Consider the following 18151-nt stretch of genomic DNA (forward strand, 5'->3'; position numbering starts at 1 on the left):
TGTTGCTCCAATTTCCTCACACGCTCCAAAGATGTGCAGGTTTGTAGGTTAATTAGCCTCTTTAATTGGTCCTAGTGTGTAGGATGGGAGAGCATAGAACTGGTGTACAGATCAATGGTCAGTGTGGATTTGGTGGGCCAAAGGATCTGTTTCCACACTGTATCTCTATAATTAAGAATTAAATTGCTAAATATTTTGCCAGTCTACCAAGTCCCATTTTGCTAATCAAAACTAATTCCATATTGCCTCTTTAGATCTGACTCCTTCTGTCACTTGCCAATTCAAGTACCTGTCAAAATGCTGTTTAAGTATATTGCATATATCTGACTCCACCACCTCCACTGGCAGCATGCTCCAGATACCAATGACTCTCTGAGATACGTACCCAACAAATCCACTTTAATTCTTCTCCCACTCACATTAAACACCACTAATGCAGGAAAATAATTCAGACTATCTACCCTATCTACTTGAATAGTGAAAGGCCTGGATAGAGTGGATGTGGAGAAGATTTTTTCCACTAGTGGGAGAGCCTAGGACCAGAGGCTATAGCCTCAGAATTAAAGGCCATCCATTGGGAAGATGAGGAGGAATTTCTTTAGTCAGAGGGTGGTGAATCTGTGGAATTCATTGCCACAGAAGGCTATGGAGGACGTAAATTGATATATTTTAAGGCAGAGATAGATAGATTCTTGATTAGTGCAGGTGTCAGGGGTTATGGGGAGAAGGCAGGAGAATGGGGTCAGGAAGGAGAGATAGATCAGCCATGATTGAATGGCAGATTAGCCTTGATGGCCTAAATGGCCTAATTCTGCTCCTATCACTTATGAACATGAACTATGGTCCTCATCATTGTATATCCCTTTCTCAGGTTACCCCTCAGCCTCCTTCACTCCAGGATGAACAAGCCCCATCTGTTCAATCACTCTCTATAGACTTTAGTTATCAAGTAATCAAGGCAACATTCTGATGAATGACCTTTTACAGTTTAATTCTGTTTATCATTTTTGGTTCTGCATTTGTGACCTAAATCTGTGCGTGCTTTTCAATCATGGAACATGTTAAAGTTCCACCGAGAAACTGACATCGCTCAAAGTATTCAGGATTACTAGACCTTGTATCTAAAAATCTCAAATTAGAATCATTGGAAAATGATAGAGAACAGGAAAGCTCAATCTGCACAGGACTAGAACCCACATTGTGGAGCAGTTTTAGTCTGATTTTGTGGTGTTGGTTGTGGGTAAATATCAGACTGCACTTTGCGGGAAATTCCTTGCTCCTCCTTAGATTGTGATAATGCCTGTCTGAGAGTGGGGATGGTAACTTGGTTCAATGTTTCATCATGAGAAAATATCCATTTATCAAGCTCTTGGCTTCTCTGAATGTTCTTTGCAGCCTATGAACATTTGAAGTATTGCCACTCTGGGAACTAAGGAAACACAGTAAACATTTTTTGCACTGCAGATTCCTACAAACAAAAATATGAAAATTATAAGGTTATTTGTGTTCAGTAATATTGCTTGTAGATTTCATCTTGGCAATGATACTGGAAATGGAAACGGTTTCTCTGCATGTACTTAAAACAATGACTTGAATTTTCACGCCCATTTTAAAGTGGATTCTCTCAGCACTGCACCAGCGAGTCAGCGTAGATTTAGATAGTAATTGCTTTGGAGAGGAAACAGTCTCTTGGACTAATAGTGGTGTTACCACCTGAACCACAGTTGATGCCTATGTGAAAGTGAACACACCAAATGGGTGGCACGGTGGCATAGCGGTAGAGCTACTGCCTTACAGCACCAGAGACCCGGTTTTGATCCTGACTACGGGTGATGTCTGTACAGAGTTTGTGCATTCTCTCTGTGACCTGTGTGGGTTTTCTCTGAGATCTTTGGTTTCCTCCCACACTCCAAGGTTTGTAGGTGAATTGGCTTGGTATATAAATGTAAAATTGTCCCTTGTGTGTGAAGAGTATTGTTAGGTGGGTCTGTGTCTTTAAACTAAGCTAAACTAAACCAAATAGTATCCAAATATTCCTGGCCTGAAATGTCACCTATCCATGTCCTGCAGAGATGCTGCCTGACCCATTGCGATCCTCCAACACTTTGGGTTTTTGCTCAAGATTTCACCATATGCAGTTCCTTGTGTCTGCATCTAATGGTTTGTCACTCCCTCAACATTACACCAACGTGTCAACTGAGACAAAGACTAATGCCCCTGTCACACTTAGGAAACCTGAACGGAAACCTCTGGAGACTTTGCCCCCCACCCAAGGTTTCTGTGCGGTTCCCGGAGGTTGCAGATGGTTGCCGGAGGTTGTAGGTAATGGAAGCAGGAAGGGGGACTGACAAAAACTTCCGGGAACCTCTGGGAACCGCACGGAAACCTTGGGTGGGACGCAAAGTCTTCAGAGGTTTCCGTTCAGGTTTCCTAGGTGGGACAGGGACATAATCAACTACTCCAAAGACGTACAGGTTTGTAGGTTTATTGGCTTGGTAAATTTAAAAATTGGCCCTAGTGGGTGTAGGATAGTGTTAATGTGCGGGGATCGCTGGTCGGCATGGACCCGGTGGGCCGAAGGGCCTGTTTCCACGCTGTATCTCTAAACTAAACCAAACTAAACTAAACTAAATTGGATGTGAATCCCAGTAATTGAATGGGGTGTAGAAACTTGGGGTCGGGAGTAGTATCATTTATTTTAGTTAAGAGATATGGCAGGGAAACAGGCCCTTCGGCCCACCGAGTTCGTGCTGACCAACAATCACCCATACAATAGTTCTATCCTACACACTCGGGACAATGTACAGAAGCTAATTAACATGTGAACCTGCATGTCTGGATTGTGGGAGAAAACTGGAGCACCCGGAGAAAACCATCAAGGTCACAGGGAGAACGTACAAACTCTGTACTGACAGGACCCATAGCCTGGATTGAACCTGGGTCTCTGGTGCCGTAAGGCAGCAACTCTACCACTGTGCCACCCCTGTGTGCTGGAACTTATTATATGCATTTAATACAAAAATATTAAACACAATTGCACTTCAGAATTGATAGTTTTCCACTGTAATTTCTACATGCCTCAGTGTAACATTACTATGAGTTGCGATCCAGGAAAAAAGCATTCACAATGATTAAATTTACCACCTATAACCTTCAGTATCTCCTCAACCATGGTTTAACTGTAGACATCATTCTTACTCTTCTCATAATACCATGACATTTTTGTTCCTATGTTCACACTTTGCTACACATTGGCATGCTAAAGAAGATTTTACATTTATATAGCGTCTATCCCGACCTTAGTTCAAATACAAAAAGTTCGAGGCAGTGAATATTTGAAATACAAACAATAAATGCTGGTAATAATGAGCAGGTCAAGCAACACCAAGACACACGGGAACACAGATGCTGCTTGATCTGGTGATTATTTCCATCACTTAAGGTTTCACGATCTTAAGAATGACCAAAATAGTTTATTGCCAATAAAGTACGTTTGCAATGTCACCGCTTAAATGCAGAGAATGGGGCAGCCATTCATTGCACGAGTACTAACAAGTAGCGGTGACAATAGATCCAAGAGGTCAGAGGTATAGAGTATTTTATTGTCATTCGTCGTGAAACGGAACAATGACATTCTTACTTGCAGCAACACTACAGATATTTAGCTTAGTTTAGTTTAGAGACACAGCGCGGAAACAGACCCACCGAGTTCGCGCCAACCACATTCACCCATACACTAGTTCTATCCTACACACCGGGAACAATTTAAAGAAGCCGATCTTCCAACCTGTACGTCTTTGGAATGTGGGAGGAATGTGGAGCACCTGGAGAAAACCCATGTGGTCACAGGGAAAATGTGCAAACTCCGTACAGACAGCACCCATAGTCAGGATCGAACCTGGGTTTCTGCCGCTGCAAGGCAGCAACTCTACCACTGTGCCACCGTGCTGCCCCAAAACATTCTTAACGTTGTAAACATTGTGGTGGACACCATCATTGGCAACAAAAATAAGTTCAATACATGTTTAAAAAACAAACAATATTGTGGACGATAAAATCAATGCCCCCCCCCCCCCCCCCCTTCCCCTCCCCACTCCCCCCCCCCCCCCTCCCTCCTCTTCCTCCCAAACCCCCATCCCACCCCCACCCCCCTCCCCCCCCCCAACCCTCCTCCCCCCCCCCCCCCCCCCTTCTGCTCTTCTTGACTTGTATCATTTGATCTTTCATATCCAGTTGTCAATGTAGATGCCGCCTAATTGATAATTTGTCCTAAGGGCAAAAGCTCTGATAGCATGTGCCCACATTAGTACAGTCAGGAGCAGCCCTGATATTATAGACTCCATTCCCTCTTGTAGAACCAAAGCCCTCAAGCTTTCACATGTCAGTCAAATAAACAGATAAATTAAGATACCCTCGATGGTATTCTATGAACAAATTCTGTGCACTTTAGTATGGGTAAATCATACGATCCACTGTGACTTGACTAAACATATAAACATACCGTGAGCAACAATTGTTTAAGCATTTGAATTCTGCGTCTAAACTTTTTGATGTATTTCTCCTCCTTTACAATGCCTTTTAAAAGTCCCCCCTTTGACCAAGTTCATGCGTAGTGCTGACATCTCCTCACATGGTTAATGAGTTGACTGATGAAGAGAGTAAACCTGAGAAGGGCTTTGGGATGTTTTTCTGCATCAAAGACACAGCACAAATGCAAGTTGTTGTCAACAAACATGAGAAAATAATAATAAATGAGTGAACTGCTGTACCTGTAGATGATACAGGCGGTATTCTGACATGTGCTGCAGTTACTCAGGTCCTGGCCAGTCCGATAGAAGTTCCTCCTTTAACGGAAAGACAATCAATGTAAATAAAGGGAAACAGAGTTTCACACCAAATGATTGCACTGGATTGGGCAGTAATGTAATGTGGAGACAGGTGCACCATTCAATCTGCTCGCAAACATCTGTTTGAAACATTCATAGTCCTTTTCCAAGAAAATCTACTTTACAGCTCCCTGGTTGGCTTTGCATCTTTAAAGCTGTTAATCTCATTGTGATTTAAAGAATTATGGGAATAAATGAGTAGTTGCTGTATGTCAAGTAGTTCAAAAGAATCTAAGAGGAATAAACGTGACTTCTGCACACCGTGTGTGTGTGCGCTTGCGGTGTGTATGTGTATGTAAGTTGGTGTGTGTATGCGCATGTGTGCGTACGTGTGCATGAGCGTGAGTTTATGTGCGTGCATATGTGTGTGCGCGTATGTGTGTACGTTCGTGTGTGTGTGCGCGCGTGTGCGTGCATGTGTGTGTACATGTGCGTGTGTATGTGTGTGTGTGTGCATGTGCACTTGTGGTGTGTTTGTGTGTACGTTCATGTGTGTGTGTGTGTGCGCGTTTGTCAGTGCTCTTGGAAAAACAGAGTAATGGCAGTTTTAGGAAGGGTTGTGACATTATTTCATGTTTTCGGAAGGATTGAGACATGATTCCATATTGGATCAGAGCAGAAGGGGATACAATAGGAGAATGATGAGATAACAGCATTCAGAAAACAAATACCTGGTGAGAATGCAGGTGATTTGGTCATTCCTGTCTCAATAACATTCTAGTGCAAATGACAACAATTGATTTTTTACCTTAGATACCTGTCTGTTACTTTCAGTATTTTACTGGAGAAAATGACCTAATTTTGTATCAGGTGATGTTACAATAATTTTAGTCATGGCTGCAGTTTGCTACAGTTCTGCTGTGAATTTAAATAATGTCCTGTTATTGAGAAAATAAATAAGTTGCTGTAATAGGTAATGAGAATAAACTTTGACTATTTAGTAATTAAACAATTGCAACAGTATTCTGTTCAAATACAAACATTAGTGAGTAAATAAGTTCATTGGCTGACACACTGGTGTCCATAGATACAGTCAAATCTGTGGCATATGCTATAATGAGGTCAAACAGGACGTTCAATGATAATGAATCTGGGGATGATTATACATTCAAGTGGCATGAACAAAATGGACGTTGAATGTCCAACCGTATATTGAATAAAAAGCAACTGTTTGAAGGAAAGAAAACCACATCAATACATTAATTTAAAGATTGAATATATACTTAAGATAAAAGGGATAACCTTTGAGAGACTGGACAAAATAGGGAGAGATTAGATGGTTCAGGGACATGGGTGGAGGAGGGGTAGTGGAACAAACGGTGAGCTTCATGGTAGAGAACAGTGTTAAAGCTATACTCTCAATTGTTGATGAGTGGCCATCATGTGTGCGAGAAGAGGCAAAGATGAATTATGTGTCATGGGAGAATGGTGAGGAGTAGGTGATTTTCAGTGTCTTTTTTAAATCTGAAAACACATCGGCACCTCTCTTGTCTCCTGTCTGTATCCAGAATCTGTAGAGGATCAATACATTCTAAATCAGGGAAAGGCTAAAGTACTCCTTGTATCTGCAGGAACATGATGGACTGCGTTCAGAGCACAGTGAAACAGGAATCAGGGAGTCATATCACAGGGAGTCAGGGAATCAGGGATACAGCATGGAAAACAGGCCCGTTGGTTCATTGAGTCCATGTCAACCATCAACTAGCTAATTATACTAAACTAATATTAATCTCACTTTTCTAAATTCTCTCAATTCACCCCCTCATTCCTCGATTTCACCACTCATCCACATATTGGGGCAATGTACTCTGGCCAATTATGCTACCGACCTGCATGTATTTAAGAGAAGGAATGGGTGACGTTTCGGGTCGAGACCCTTCTTCAGAAGAAGGGTCTTGACCCGAAACATCACCCTTTCCTTTTCTCCAGTGATGCTGCCTGTCCCACTGAGTTGCTCCAGCATTTTGTGTCTATCTTCGGTTTAAACCAGCATCTGCAGTTCCTTCCCACACATGCATATCTTTAAGATATGTGGGAAAACTATGCAGCCACAGAGAGAACATGCAAACTCTATGAGGCAACAACTGATTTCCGGCAATTCTGTAAACCAAGGTAATATGTTGGTTTGGCTTCTGTGGGTCCGCTGTCACCTTTAGATCTCACCGAGCTAAAATTATCCATGTTCCTCTCACAATAACATGTGCCTGCTGCCTCATCTCATCATAGACAAAACAGGCAAGGCCCACATGTCTAAAAACAGATGTAGTTGGCAACAGAAGTAATTGACCTGACCACCATTCAGCCTCCAAGCAACATTAGGGAGCGCAGACTACCTCATGATCATCATAATGGTTTGTGAGAAATTGGCTATCAGCAAATACAACACCATTCCAGAGGAGCCTCATTAACTTTTGGCGTGTTCTAACATTATAAGAAATTGCCAAAGAAATCCAAGTTTCTTTTCCTGATGATGGATGACATGAGTGAATTAACACTTTATGAATTAATACTTTATTGTCACATGTGATAAGTCAAAGTGAAATTCTGTGCTTGCACAGCCAACGTATGCAAATAGTCGCCCATAAAGGCCGCTTACAAAGTTACAAAGTATTTGCGCCAGGTCCCCCTTTGTTCTCCCTCCCAGCCCCTCCTTATGGTGGTCCCCCTACGTCAGATACTCCATGGTTCATGTTATTAACTTTGAGGAACTGCCATGCACGATCATTAATTAATGTGCAGAGGTGAACTGACTAACTCACTGACAGGATTTTGGATTAATGACTGTATCTCTTGCCCCATTAATTTAACCGCATCGCGCTGCCACAAGTCAGCTTCCTGCTTCTTCAATGTACTCTACCTTCAAAAGAATGTCAACAACATGATAAAAAAAATAGACTGGCAAAACATAAAAGTATGTTAAAGTAGCATTGTTTTTAAACCTGGCAAATGGGATTCAATTGATTTAAAAAAACCTACCGTAGAACAGCTTTTCAAAAAAAACAGGAATGGGATAGACTATGAATTACTTAGGTTTGGTCAGTTATTCAATTAGATCACAGATCTCCCTGTATCTCTATTTTTTCATCATATCCCTAAAAACCTTTGATGCCATCACCTAACAAAATATATCGATCTCAAAGGCTTCAATTAACTCTCAACCTACAGACACCAAAGATGCACAGGTTTGTAAGTTAATTGGCTTGGTACGTACAAAAATGCTGGAGAAACTCAACGGGTGCAGCAGCATCTATGGAGCGAAGGAAAATATGGTATTTACAAATCGTCCCTAGTGTGTAGGATAGTGTTAATGTGCGGGGATCGCTGGTCGGCATGGACCCGGTGGGCCAAAGGGCCTGTTTCTGTGCTGTATCTCAAAACTAAACTAAACTAAACTAATAGTGAGTTCCAGATTTTCATGAACCCTTTAAGTGGAAAGATAAAAGTCACTCTAATTTACACATCAAGGCCTTGCCTTGAAGTAAAGATAATGGTATCTCTTGATTGCTCTCCACAGAACTGAATTTCATGTATTGATCAAAATGAATTTGCACAATTTATATGTTTAAGAAAGAACTGCAGATGCTGGAAAAATTGAAGGTAGACAAAAATGCTGGAGAAACTCAGCAGGTGAGGCAGCATCTATGGAACGAAGGAATAGGTGACGTTTAGAAGAAGGGTCTCGAACCGAAATGTCACCTATTCCTTTGCTCCATGGGTGCTGCCTCACCCGCTGAGTTTCTCCAGCATTTTTGTCTACCTTCTGCACAATTTAAATGCTTTGAATTGATCATTGAATCAGACTGCAAGAAAACAAGTCCTTTAGCTCCTTGGGTCCAAGCTGACCATGAAGCATATGTTTATGCTCATCCCATTTTATTCTCTCCTCATTCCCATCAACTCACCCCAAATTCCACCACAGTGTGGGGATTTAAAGTGGGCAGTTGGTCGACCAAACCTCAAATCTTTGAGGTGTGGTCAGAAACAGGTGCAACCTGGAAAACCTATGGTGTTACACGAAGGACATACAAACTCCATGCACTCAGCGGCAGATTGAACCAGATCATTGGAGCTGTGAAGTAGAACCTTTTCTAACTGCATCATTAGCAAAATAGTGAAAGGCTTGGATAGAGCGGATGTGGAGAGGATGTTTCCGCAAGTGGTTGAGTCTAGAACCAGAGGTCATAGCCTCAGAATTAGACATTCCTCTAGGGAAGAGATTAGGTGAGATTTCTTGAGCCAGAGGTTGGTGAATCTGTAGAATTCATTGCCACAGACGGCTGTGGCGGCCACCTCAATGAATATTTTCAAGGCAGAGATTGATAGATTCTTGATTAGTATGTGTGTCAAGGGCTATGTGGAGAAGGCAGGAGAATGGGGTTAGGAGGGAGAGATAGGCCAGCCATTAATGAATAGTGGAGTAGACTTGATGGGCAGAATGCCCTAATTCTGCTCCTATTACTTATGACCCGAATATCACTGTTCAGACCTACCAACTCTTCAACCCTCAGAACTCAATGGAATATAGCCCATATCTCTGCATCAAGACCCCCCAGTTCAATTCTCTCACCTTGTGAAATTATATCACCAATTAACAGATGTAAGTGATAAAACAAAAAATTATGTCTGTACTGAATCATTTCCACTAACACTCTGTTCTGATATTAGTGCTGATGATATTGGTGGAAGAAATTGTTGCGTGATGTTATATGGTTTCTCTGTCTATAACTTGTGGGGGTGGCTATGGGGAGGTGAAGATGATATTTCAACCAACCTTTTGTTTAGGAGTATAGTGCAGAGTTGAACAAATCAACAACAAACTATAAATCTGAGTTGCAGTGTGAACGAAGATTTGTTTCTGCAGCCGGGGCTTTTAGTGTGTAACAGTATTTTTCATAACAAACACACAAAGGATGTATTAAGATGGAACAGAGTAGTCAATAATAAAACAGAAAGTATTGGGAGCTGCTGGCTGCTTCACGTTCACAGAATGTGGCTGTGTTCTGACCCAGATACGTTGACGAGAGTCAGTGAATTATTGAAGCTCTTCCTAAGGAAAGATTATGCAGACGAAGGAAGGAGAAAGGAGAAGGGAGGGCGATAAACAGGAGGAGGGGATAAAGTTATAAAACTCCCATTATGCTCATGTTATTACATTACCGTATCAGCGGCCTCTCCTGTCCAGAGCTTCGTGCTGAGCTGAAAGATGTGACATTCAAGCTCCATTTCACATTAGTGTCTGAATATTTGGACTGACCTCACTGGAGCGTCATCTGTGTACATGCGCTACTGGAGGACAGAATTGCAGATCATACTCCTAGCAGTCTCACAGCCAGACAAGTACTGAATCAAATTGCCTGAGCACCAACCCCATCCATTCACCCTTGGTGAAATGACCATCACTAAGATGCAGCATCTTTGGAAAGAAGGAATGAGTGACGTTTCGGCATGGCACCCTTCTTCTGACTGAGTGTTAAGGGAGAGTGAGTCTAGAGATATGGATGGGTGTCTATCTTCGCTGTAAACCAGCATCTGCAGTTCCGTCCTATACAAACACCTCTACATCCTCATTTGTATCTGAGACTCCCAGTCTGAAGAAGCGTCTCAACCCGAAACATCACCCATTCCTTCTATCCAGAGATGCTGCCTGTCTTTGAATTACTCCAGCACTTTATGTCTATCTTCGGTGTAAACCAGCAACTGCAGTTCCTTCCTACACATCACCGAGGTGGAAAATGGTGAACTTCAACCTTTCTCTTTCCCCATAGATGCTGCCTGATCTGTTTTTATTTCATTTTCAGTTTCTGTTTCAGACTTACAGCATCTGGATTATGTATTTTTGTTATTTTCTTCACTGAGATAGGTCTGGTGCATCTGCAGAATCAATAGTTACCAGTTTACAGAGAGCATGTTAGTCAAGGCACTCTTTGTCATGAAAACATGTGAACCGCCTCATGATGGGTTCTAAAGGACTTCAATTTGAACTGGCACCCGGTTTCACCATTTGCGTATGCATCTTCTACCCTAACCCTTTCTTTCTCAAAACCCCTTCTGTTGATATCAAATCTCTCGATTAAACCTCAGTGGGTAACGACATCGCTCTGCTGCGATTTAATAATTATATAGAAGGTACTTGACAAGAAGCTGATCAGCCTGAACGATATATACAGCCATATTTTATGTATGTTGCAAAACCAACCTTCAGCGTCGCTGCAGATCTGTCCAAGCCCGTGTGCGTGATTTTGGCGCCTTTGAGAGGGGGGCGGGTTTAAAACCGCGATTTTTCCTAGGCTATTCAAATCGAGGTTGTTCAGCCTACTTAGTTGCTGATGAAAAATCGCTGGGACGTTGGTTCGCTGGAGCTATTTTTAAACTATATTGGTTAATTTAGTTGTTATAGTAAGTTAAAAATTATCCACTAAACCCGCGACCGCCGAAAACGGGACGGATCTCATACAGCGGACAACGGAAGGTAGGTTGTTTATTTTTACATTAAAAAGGGCTTCTTAAGATCCCTTTATACAAAGTTTAATGTTGCGAGTAGCTAATTTGGGGCCCATTAAATCCCGCAGTATTTTTCTGGGCATATGGGGTACAAATCTACCGCAATGGGAACGTTCCAAACCAGCGCGTTCCACAGGATCCCACTCGAAAGCTGATTTAAATGGCCATTAATTTACAGCAATTGAACACTAAATTCCTTCCATTTGGCCTATAAATTAATGTCAATGAGATTTAAAAATCATGTTTTATTGTGAATTCTTTGTGAATGTTATTTGGACACTTAGGCTATTTAAAAATGTTAATCTTTTCTTAAGAAATGGATAGATGTTTAGATCTAGTCATTGAAGTTTGGAATTAGCTACAATTGGGTAACTAACTAATTATATGCTTTAATTTCAGGTCATCCAAGTAAGATTGTTTAATATTTGTTTCAGAATGCTTCAATCTATAATAACTGAAAATGTCTTTCAGTTCTCTTAATTTTTAAGAAAGTTATGGCCATTTCACTGTCCTCGATCACAACTTTTGTGTTAAGTCAATGGAAAATCAAAAGGGAACAAGATGCCAATTTCCAAGTATGAAAATGGCCATAACTTTTTTAATAGTGAAGATATGAAAGTGAATTAGGTGTCAAATTAAACTTATTTTGTGCTTTATCTGATGGGATAAATTGCAGACTTAATTTTTAAAATCTCAAGATTTTGTAACATTTCTACATATGTATGATGCCGCAATAGATAGGATGGTGAAGACACAATCTGACTTCATTAGTCAGGAAATTGAATATAGAGGTTGGGATATTATTTCACACTTGTACAAATGTTGGTGATTATATACTCGGAGTATTGTGTTCCGTTTTGTTCCACCTGCCATAATGAAGGCAAGAGTGTGGAGAGGATTTATTGGGGTGTGGTTAGGACTCAAGAGACTGAATCACAGGGAGAGGTTGGGCAGACTGGGACTTTGTTTGTTGGAGCACAGCAGACTGAGGGGTAACCTTATAAAAGTTTATAAAATAATGACGGGCATAGAAAAGGTGAATTGATATTTTCCCAGGGTTGGGGAATCAAGGATTAGAGGACAGATTTAAGGTGAGAGGGAAAAGATTGAATAGGAACATGAAGGGCAAGTTATTCACACAAAGTGTGGTGAATATACTGAACAAACTGGCAGAGAAAGTTAACGACTTTCTCTGCAGGCAAAATAACAGCACTTAAAAGTCAAATGAAAAGGTACGTGGATCATAAACATTTAGAGGAATAAAGGCCAAATGCGGGCAAATGGATGAGCTTAGACGAAGCACTGGATGAGCTGGGGTGAAGGGCTTTTGACTTTTCTCCAAGCTGTTGGACTGCTTACTTTATGATTCTATGTCCCTATCCCTTTCTTTTTTTTCTGTAGATATCCCACTTCTACTAAAACATTGCAGTTTTACCTTAACTATGCTGCTTTGCACATTAATTACAATCTCTTCTTTAATGAGGACCTTTCTCCTGAATCTCCCATTAGAACTAATGGTGACCACATCTAGTTTTGACCTTGCCAGGTAGCCTCACATTTTTATTACTGATACTGTCAGATGCATTCTACAAAATGCATTGCAGTTATTTACCCAGATCTACTCTGATGGCCAAACTTGGTGGTCCAACCCACAAGGAGAATAAGGACGGCAGGCATAAAGTTTCCCCCCTTCCTTAATTTGAAAATATTAAGCTATTCCTTTGTTATGCAGGATTTAAATCCTGGAACTTCCCACCCAAGGGCTCTACTCAGGTTGCAGTCCAGGGAAGTGATGTACTCAAAGGCAACTAGAAATGGGCAATAATACCAGTCATCTTGGAATTCCATCTTGAAAAATTAGCGACACCACTAACTACCTCCTTCTCAAGGGAAATCATTCACTTGAAATGTTAAATTTGTTTCTCTTTGTAATGATACTGCTTGATTTTTTAATTATTTGCAGTATTTCCTGAATTAATTTCTGATTTTCATCATCTGCACAGGTCCAGCAGTGAATAATGCATAAATTGGACTTCCCTGTGTTCCTTTGACATCTCCTCTTCCTGCTCCCTGCTCCCTCTACAGTTCATAAGCACTCTCATGAAATTAGGTACATTCCTACAATGAGGTCAAGAGCAAGGTTATGGTGATGGGGAAGCCAGGGCCTATATAACCAGGGTTGTATAACGTTAGTACCTACACCAATGTAAAGCACTTTGGTCAATGAGGGTTGTTTTTTAAATGTGCTATAGAAATAAAAGTGACTTGACTTGACTTGAGGGTCTGAAAGCTCATCCAAATTTCACTTGATGGTATCGCATTCATCTCTTCTCTCCACGCGCCCCCTCAGGTGGAAGCAGGTGATCCCACATATCTTTCCATAAAGACCAAATTAATTCTTCCCCAGAGACCTGGTCAATATTTAGCATTCAAGTGACCATTAAAATAAGAGATTTTCAGCCATTACCATTATGGAGTTTGTGGCATCTTGCATCAGGAATACTTAATTGGTCGTCTAGCACTTTAGAAAACCCTAATGTGATGAGTGCTGCTTTCTGTGTCTCCCTCTTCCCTGCCTCTTAGTCTGAAGAAGGGTCTCGAACCGAAACGTCACCCATTCCTTCTATCCATTGATGAAGCCTGTCCCGCTGAGTTTCTCCAGCATTTTCCGTCTATCTTCGGTGCTGCTCTAGAAGTTCTCTCTTACTGCGTTAGCCACTCTATGTGGTTGAGTGGCAACGTTGTGTTTTGGTGATGACAGGGCAGTGCTTTGTGCTCTAGTGAGATATGTGGTGTGAATCTATATGTCTGGATCAATATTAACTTCAGTGGGAACAGTACAGTGCTGGACTCACTAATGCATACTTGATTCACAGAACAAGTTGGAATTTTTAAATGATTATAGTGATGCTTTCTTATTTGTACTGTGGGGCATAAGGTCTGTAATATGAAACTGTCTCAGGAAAGTTCAACCATGCAAACGGTGAAACCATTAAAAATATATGAAAGGGCTCAATTCTTCCTTAGCAATGCTGGCAGTAAGCGCTCTCTTAAAACAATACCAGAAAATGCTGCGTACACTCGGGAAAGAGAGAGAACGCATTATTTTTAAATTGGAGATAGCATCGGCGGCAAAAGAAACAGTGAACATTTAAGGCCCGAGCCCAGAAGTGAGAAGGAGGGAGAAAAAATTATTTTAAATTTAATCCCCGTCCTCTATCTCCAATTTAAAAATAATGTGTTCTCTCTCTTTCCCCAGTTCTGTTCAAGGGCTTCAGACCCGAAATGTTAATTCTACTTTCCTCTCCCCTAATGCTCCCTGACTTGTGGAGGGTTACCTGCATTTTCTGTTTTTATTTCAGTATTCCAGCATCTGCAGTTATTGTGATTTTCAGCTCTTTCCACACGTATCACTCCCGACTACAGGTCATGATTGGTCACGGTCGTAACTGCATTTATTTCCCCCCAAAAATCGCATATCTGCACGAGTTCAATCTTACATGTACAACTTCTAATATTATGTTGATGCTCTGCTGATAAACCTGTCACACTGGAATTACATTTTCCTGTCAGAGGTAACTTAAAATATAGTGTGAATAGGTGTGCATTGGGAAACTGGAAGTTTTCCCTGGGGAGGCAGAGTGGTGTAGCTGGTAGCGCTGTGACACGTTCACTGATCTAGGTTCGATCTTCACCTTTGGTGCACTTCGCCTTGAGCTTGCATTTTGGACTTGTGATCACATGTTTCCAGTTTCCTCCCATATCCCAAAGACGCGTTATATTGACACCTGGAAATGTGCCCTGGTGTTTATGGAATGGATGAGAAACATAGAACTCAAATGTATGGGGTTTGAGTGTGTATGGTTGGCATGGACTCAGTGGGCTGAAGGGCCATATTCCATGTTGTATCTCTAAACTAAATTAATGTGCCTGGGTTTCCTCAATATCCCCATGCATTAAAAAGATTTATGAAATGGAAAGTTAATTTTACACCGTTAACTGCCCAAATTTGTAGGAAAGTACCAGAATCTTCAGGAAGGAGGATGGATGGTGGCAATGTTGTGAGAATAGAATTGTGAGTTACAGTGAAAGTTAGTTGGGGAATGGGAATGCTCTGAAAATCAGCATAGACTCAACAGGCTGAATAACCTTCCTCTGTGTCAAAAGGACATATGTACAGAAAACATGGAATGAGGGCAGAAGTAGCTATTTGAAATGCATAAAACAAAATTGGAATATAACGTTCAAATATTAAGAGTGTGGACTCAGGAACTTACAATGAGGAATGTTGCAAAAAAAAGTGAAGCTGATTTTCTTCAGGAGTGTATCACGTGGGCTGGCTGAGTGAATATCATCAATGTGAAAGAGCCAATCTTTTTTCTGTGGCGAAATACGTTGGTAAAAATGTTTAAGAAGGAACTGCAGATGCTGGTAAATTGAAGGTAGACAAAAATGCTGGAGAAACTCAGCGAGTGAGGCAGCATCTATGGAGCGAAGGATATAGGAAACAGAGTCTGAAGAAGGGTTTCGGCCCGAAACGTTGCCTATTTCCTTTGCTCCATAGATGCTGCCTCACCCGCTGAGTTTCTCCAGCATTTTTGTCTACCGTTGGTAAAGAAATGATGGCTTATGACCAGTGATCCAGGTAAGCCCCAAACAATATTAGGCCATACCAAAGGAAGCCATATTTTGTAGAGGATGCAGGCGGATGTGGAGTCCCTGTGGCTCTGGCTGGTTCCTTGAGGAAGGCAGCTGACCAGTTCACATATAAATAGTGAGGAATTTACTGATGATATTCCCTCTGGCCAGTTCACTGGTAAAATGTGAACGGGGTCCTAATTTTATCAGAGGCATCTCAACTGACAACAGCCTGAGGTCCTCCCCAGCTTTCTGGTAGTAAGCTCGGTTACTGTGGTAACCGTGTTGGCAGCAATATACATTATCCATTAGATTGAATTGGAATTAAATGCTCCAACATGAATTTAAGAAGTAATTCCAAGTAAACATCTTGTGAACAGAGAGGGAGTAACTAATATATAAATGTGTGGAAATATTCGATGCGAGCGTTTATCTAAATTGTTAACTCCAAAATAATCGTTATTGCACAATTTTAGTTTATAAAGTAATAATGAGTGAGGAAAGCACTTATTTTCCTTGAACCATACAATTAGCGTTGAGTAACTCCTGCCCAAGAATTTTCACTTTCAAATGTTTTATGAGGTTTTTATTCACGTGAAAAATAAAGTGTTTGGACATGCAAGGTTTATTAAAGCAGTCATGTTTACTGTTATATGTGTTGTGCTTTTCAAAATGGGAAGAAATTGGAAAAAAAACTAGGCAACAAGCAAATAATAATAAAGGATAGACACAAAAAGCTGGAGTTACTCAGCGGGACAGACAGCATCACAGACATTTCGGGTCAAGACCCTTCTTCAGACCCTTCTTCAGAATAATAAAGGATATAGATTTACAATTTGGCTATGAGTAAAATTCTAAGTATTATCCACCAGCTTGATTTTTGAATAACATGTTGAATGTTTAACTTAACAAGTTAGATGAAAATCATAGTCTGATGAAAATATGTCATGTAAGGCAAATGTTACTCCTTCACTCACAAGGAGTGAAGGAATAAACCAAACACAATTCTAAGCTTTATCAATGGAGGCATAAAGTTGGAAAGTAATAAACTTTTATTAAACATTGGTCTGACCTCAAACAGAGTATTGCATTCAGTTGTGCTCTCCTCATTATAGAATGGTCATGAGGGCATTGAAGAGGATCCAGAAAACGTATTTCCTGGGATGATGGCCTACAGTTGCAAGGATAGAATAGAGAAGCTGGAACTGTTTGCTATGTAAAGGAGAAGCCTGAGAGGAGAATTGGCAGAAATATATCAGATGATGAGGGGTCTGGACTGAGTGGGCAATGTGAGACTGTCCCCATTGATGGGGGGGTCACAGACTGAAGGTCACAGGGATAAAGTAATGCGGAAGAGAGTGAAGGATGATATGAGGAAAATGTTTTCATGTTGGAATCTGGGATATACTGCTGGTGGTTGTGGTGGAGGCAGGTTCAATTGTGTCCTTCTAAAGGAAGTTGGGTAAATGTATGGTGGAAAACAATTTGTAGGAAAGAGATGGTGGCTGGAAGTAGACAGCAGTTCTTGTAGAGAGTCAGCAAAGACATGAAGAGCTGAGTAGGTCCTTCGTGTGCTATTCTCTCTCTTTCCCAGTATTGCTCACGACCTTCACTCCTGATTTGTTTAACTCTGTTTTTCTCTCCACTAATGATTCCTGTCTTGTGAACGGTTTCCTGCATTTTCTGTTTTTATTTTGGAATTCCAGCATCTGCAGTTTAGTTTAGTATTGTTTAGGGATACAGCGCGAAAACAGGCCCTTCGGCCCACCGAGTCCGCACTGACCAGCGACATTATAACTATCCTACACACACTAGGGCCAATTTACACATAAACCAAGCCAATTAACCTGCAAAACTGTACGTCTTTGGAGTGTGGGAGCAAACATGGTCCCCTAATTTGAGGAAGGACATTCTTGCTATTGAGGGAGTGCAGCGTAGGTTTAGTAGGTTAATTCCCGGGATGGCGGGACTGTCATTGCTGAGAGAATGGAGCAGCTGGGCTTGTATCCTCTGGAGTTTAGAAGGATAAGAAGGGATCTCATTGAAACATATAAGATTGTTAAGGGCTTGGACATACTAGAGGCAGGAAACATGTTCCCGATGTTGGGGGAGTCCAGAACCAGGGG

The 18151-nt window shown here is 41.3% G+C and overlaps 2 protein-coding genes across 2 annotated transcripts in view; one reads left to right on the top strand and one right to left on the bottom strand.

Moving 5' to 3' along the window:
• LOC129701436 (dedicator of cytokinesis protein 2-like) overlaps positions 1–18151 on the top strand; it is a 671641-nt gene that overhangs the window by 355825 nt on the left and 297665 nt on the right. The window lies entirely within an intron of this gene.
• The window catches only part of LOC129701437 (protein INSYN2B-like), a 91710-nt gene that overhangs the window by 60223 nt on the left and 13336 nt on the right, over positions 1–18151 (bottom strand). The window contains exon 2 of the mRNA XM_055642617.1: positions 4770–4844. Within this exon, the coding sequence (XP_055498592.1) occupies positions 4770–4844 (75 nt within the window). The remainder of the gene's footprint in view (positions 1–4769; positions 4845–18151) is intronic.

The sequence above is a fragment of the Leucoraja erinacea genome, chromosome 11 (assembly GCF_028641065.1).
Source record: "Leucoraja erinacea ecotype New England chromosome 11, Leri_hhj_1, whole genome shotgun sequence".
Taxonomy (NCBI): Eukaryota; Metazoa; Chordata; class Chondrichthyes; order Rajiformes; family Rajidae; genus Leucoraja; species Leucoraja erinaceus.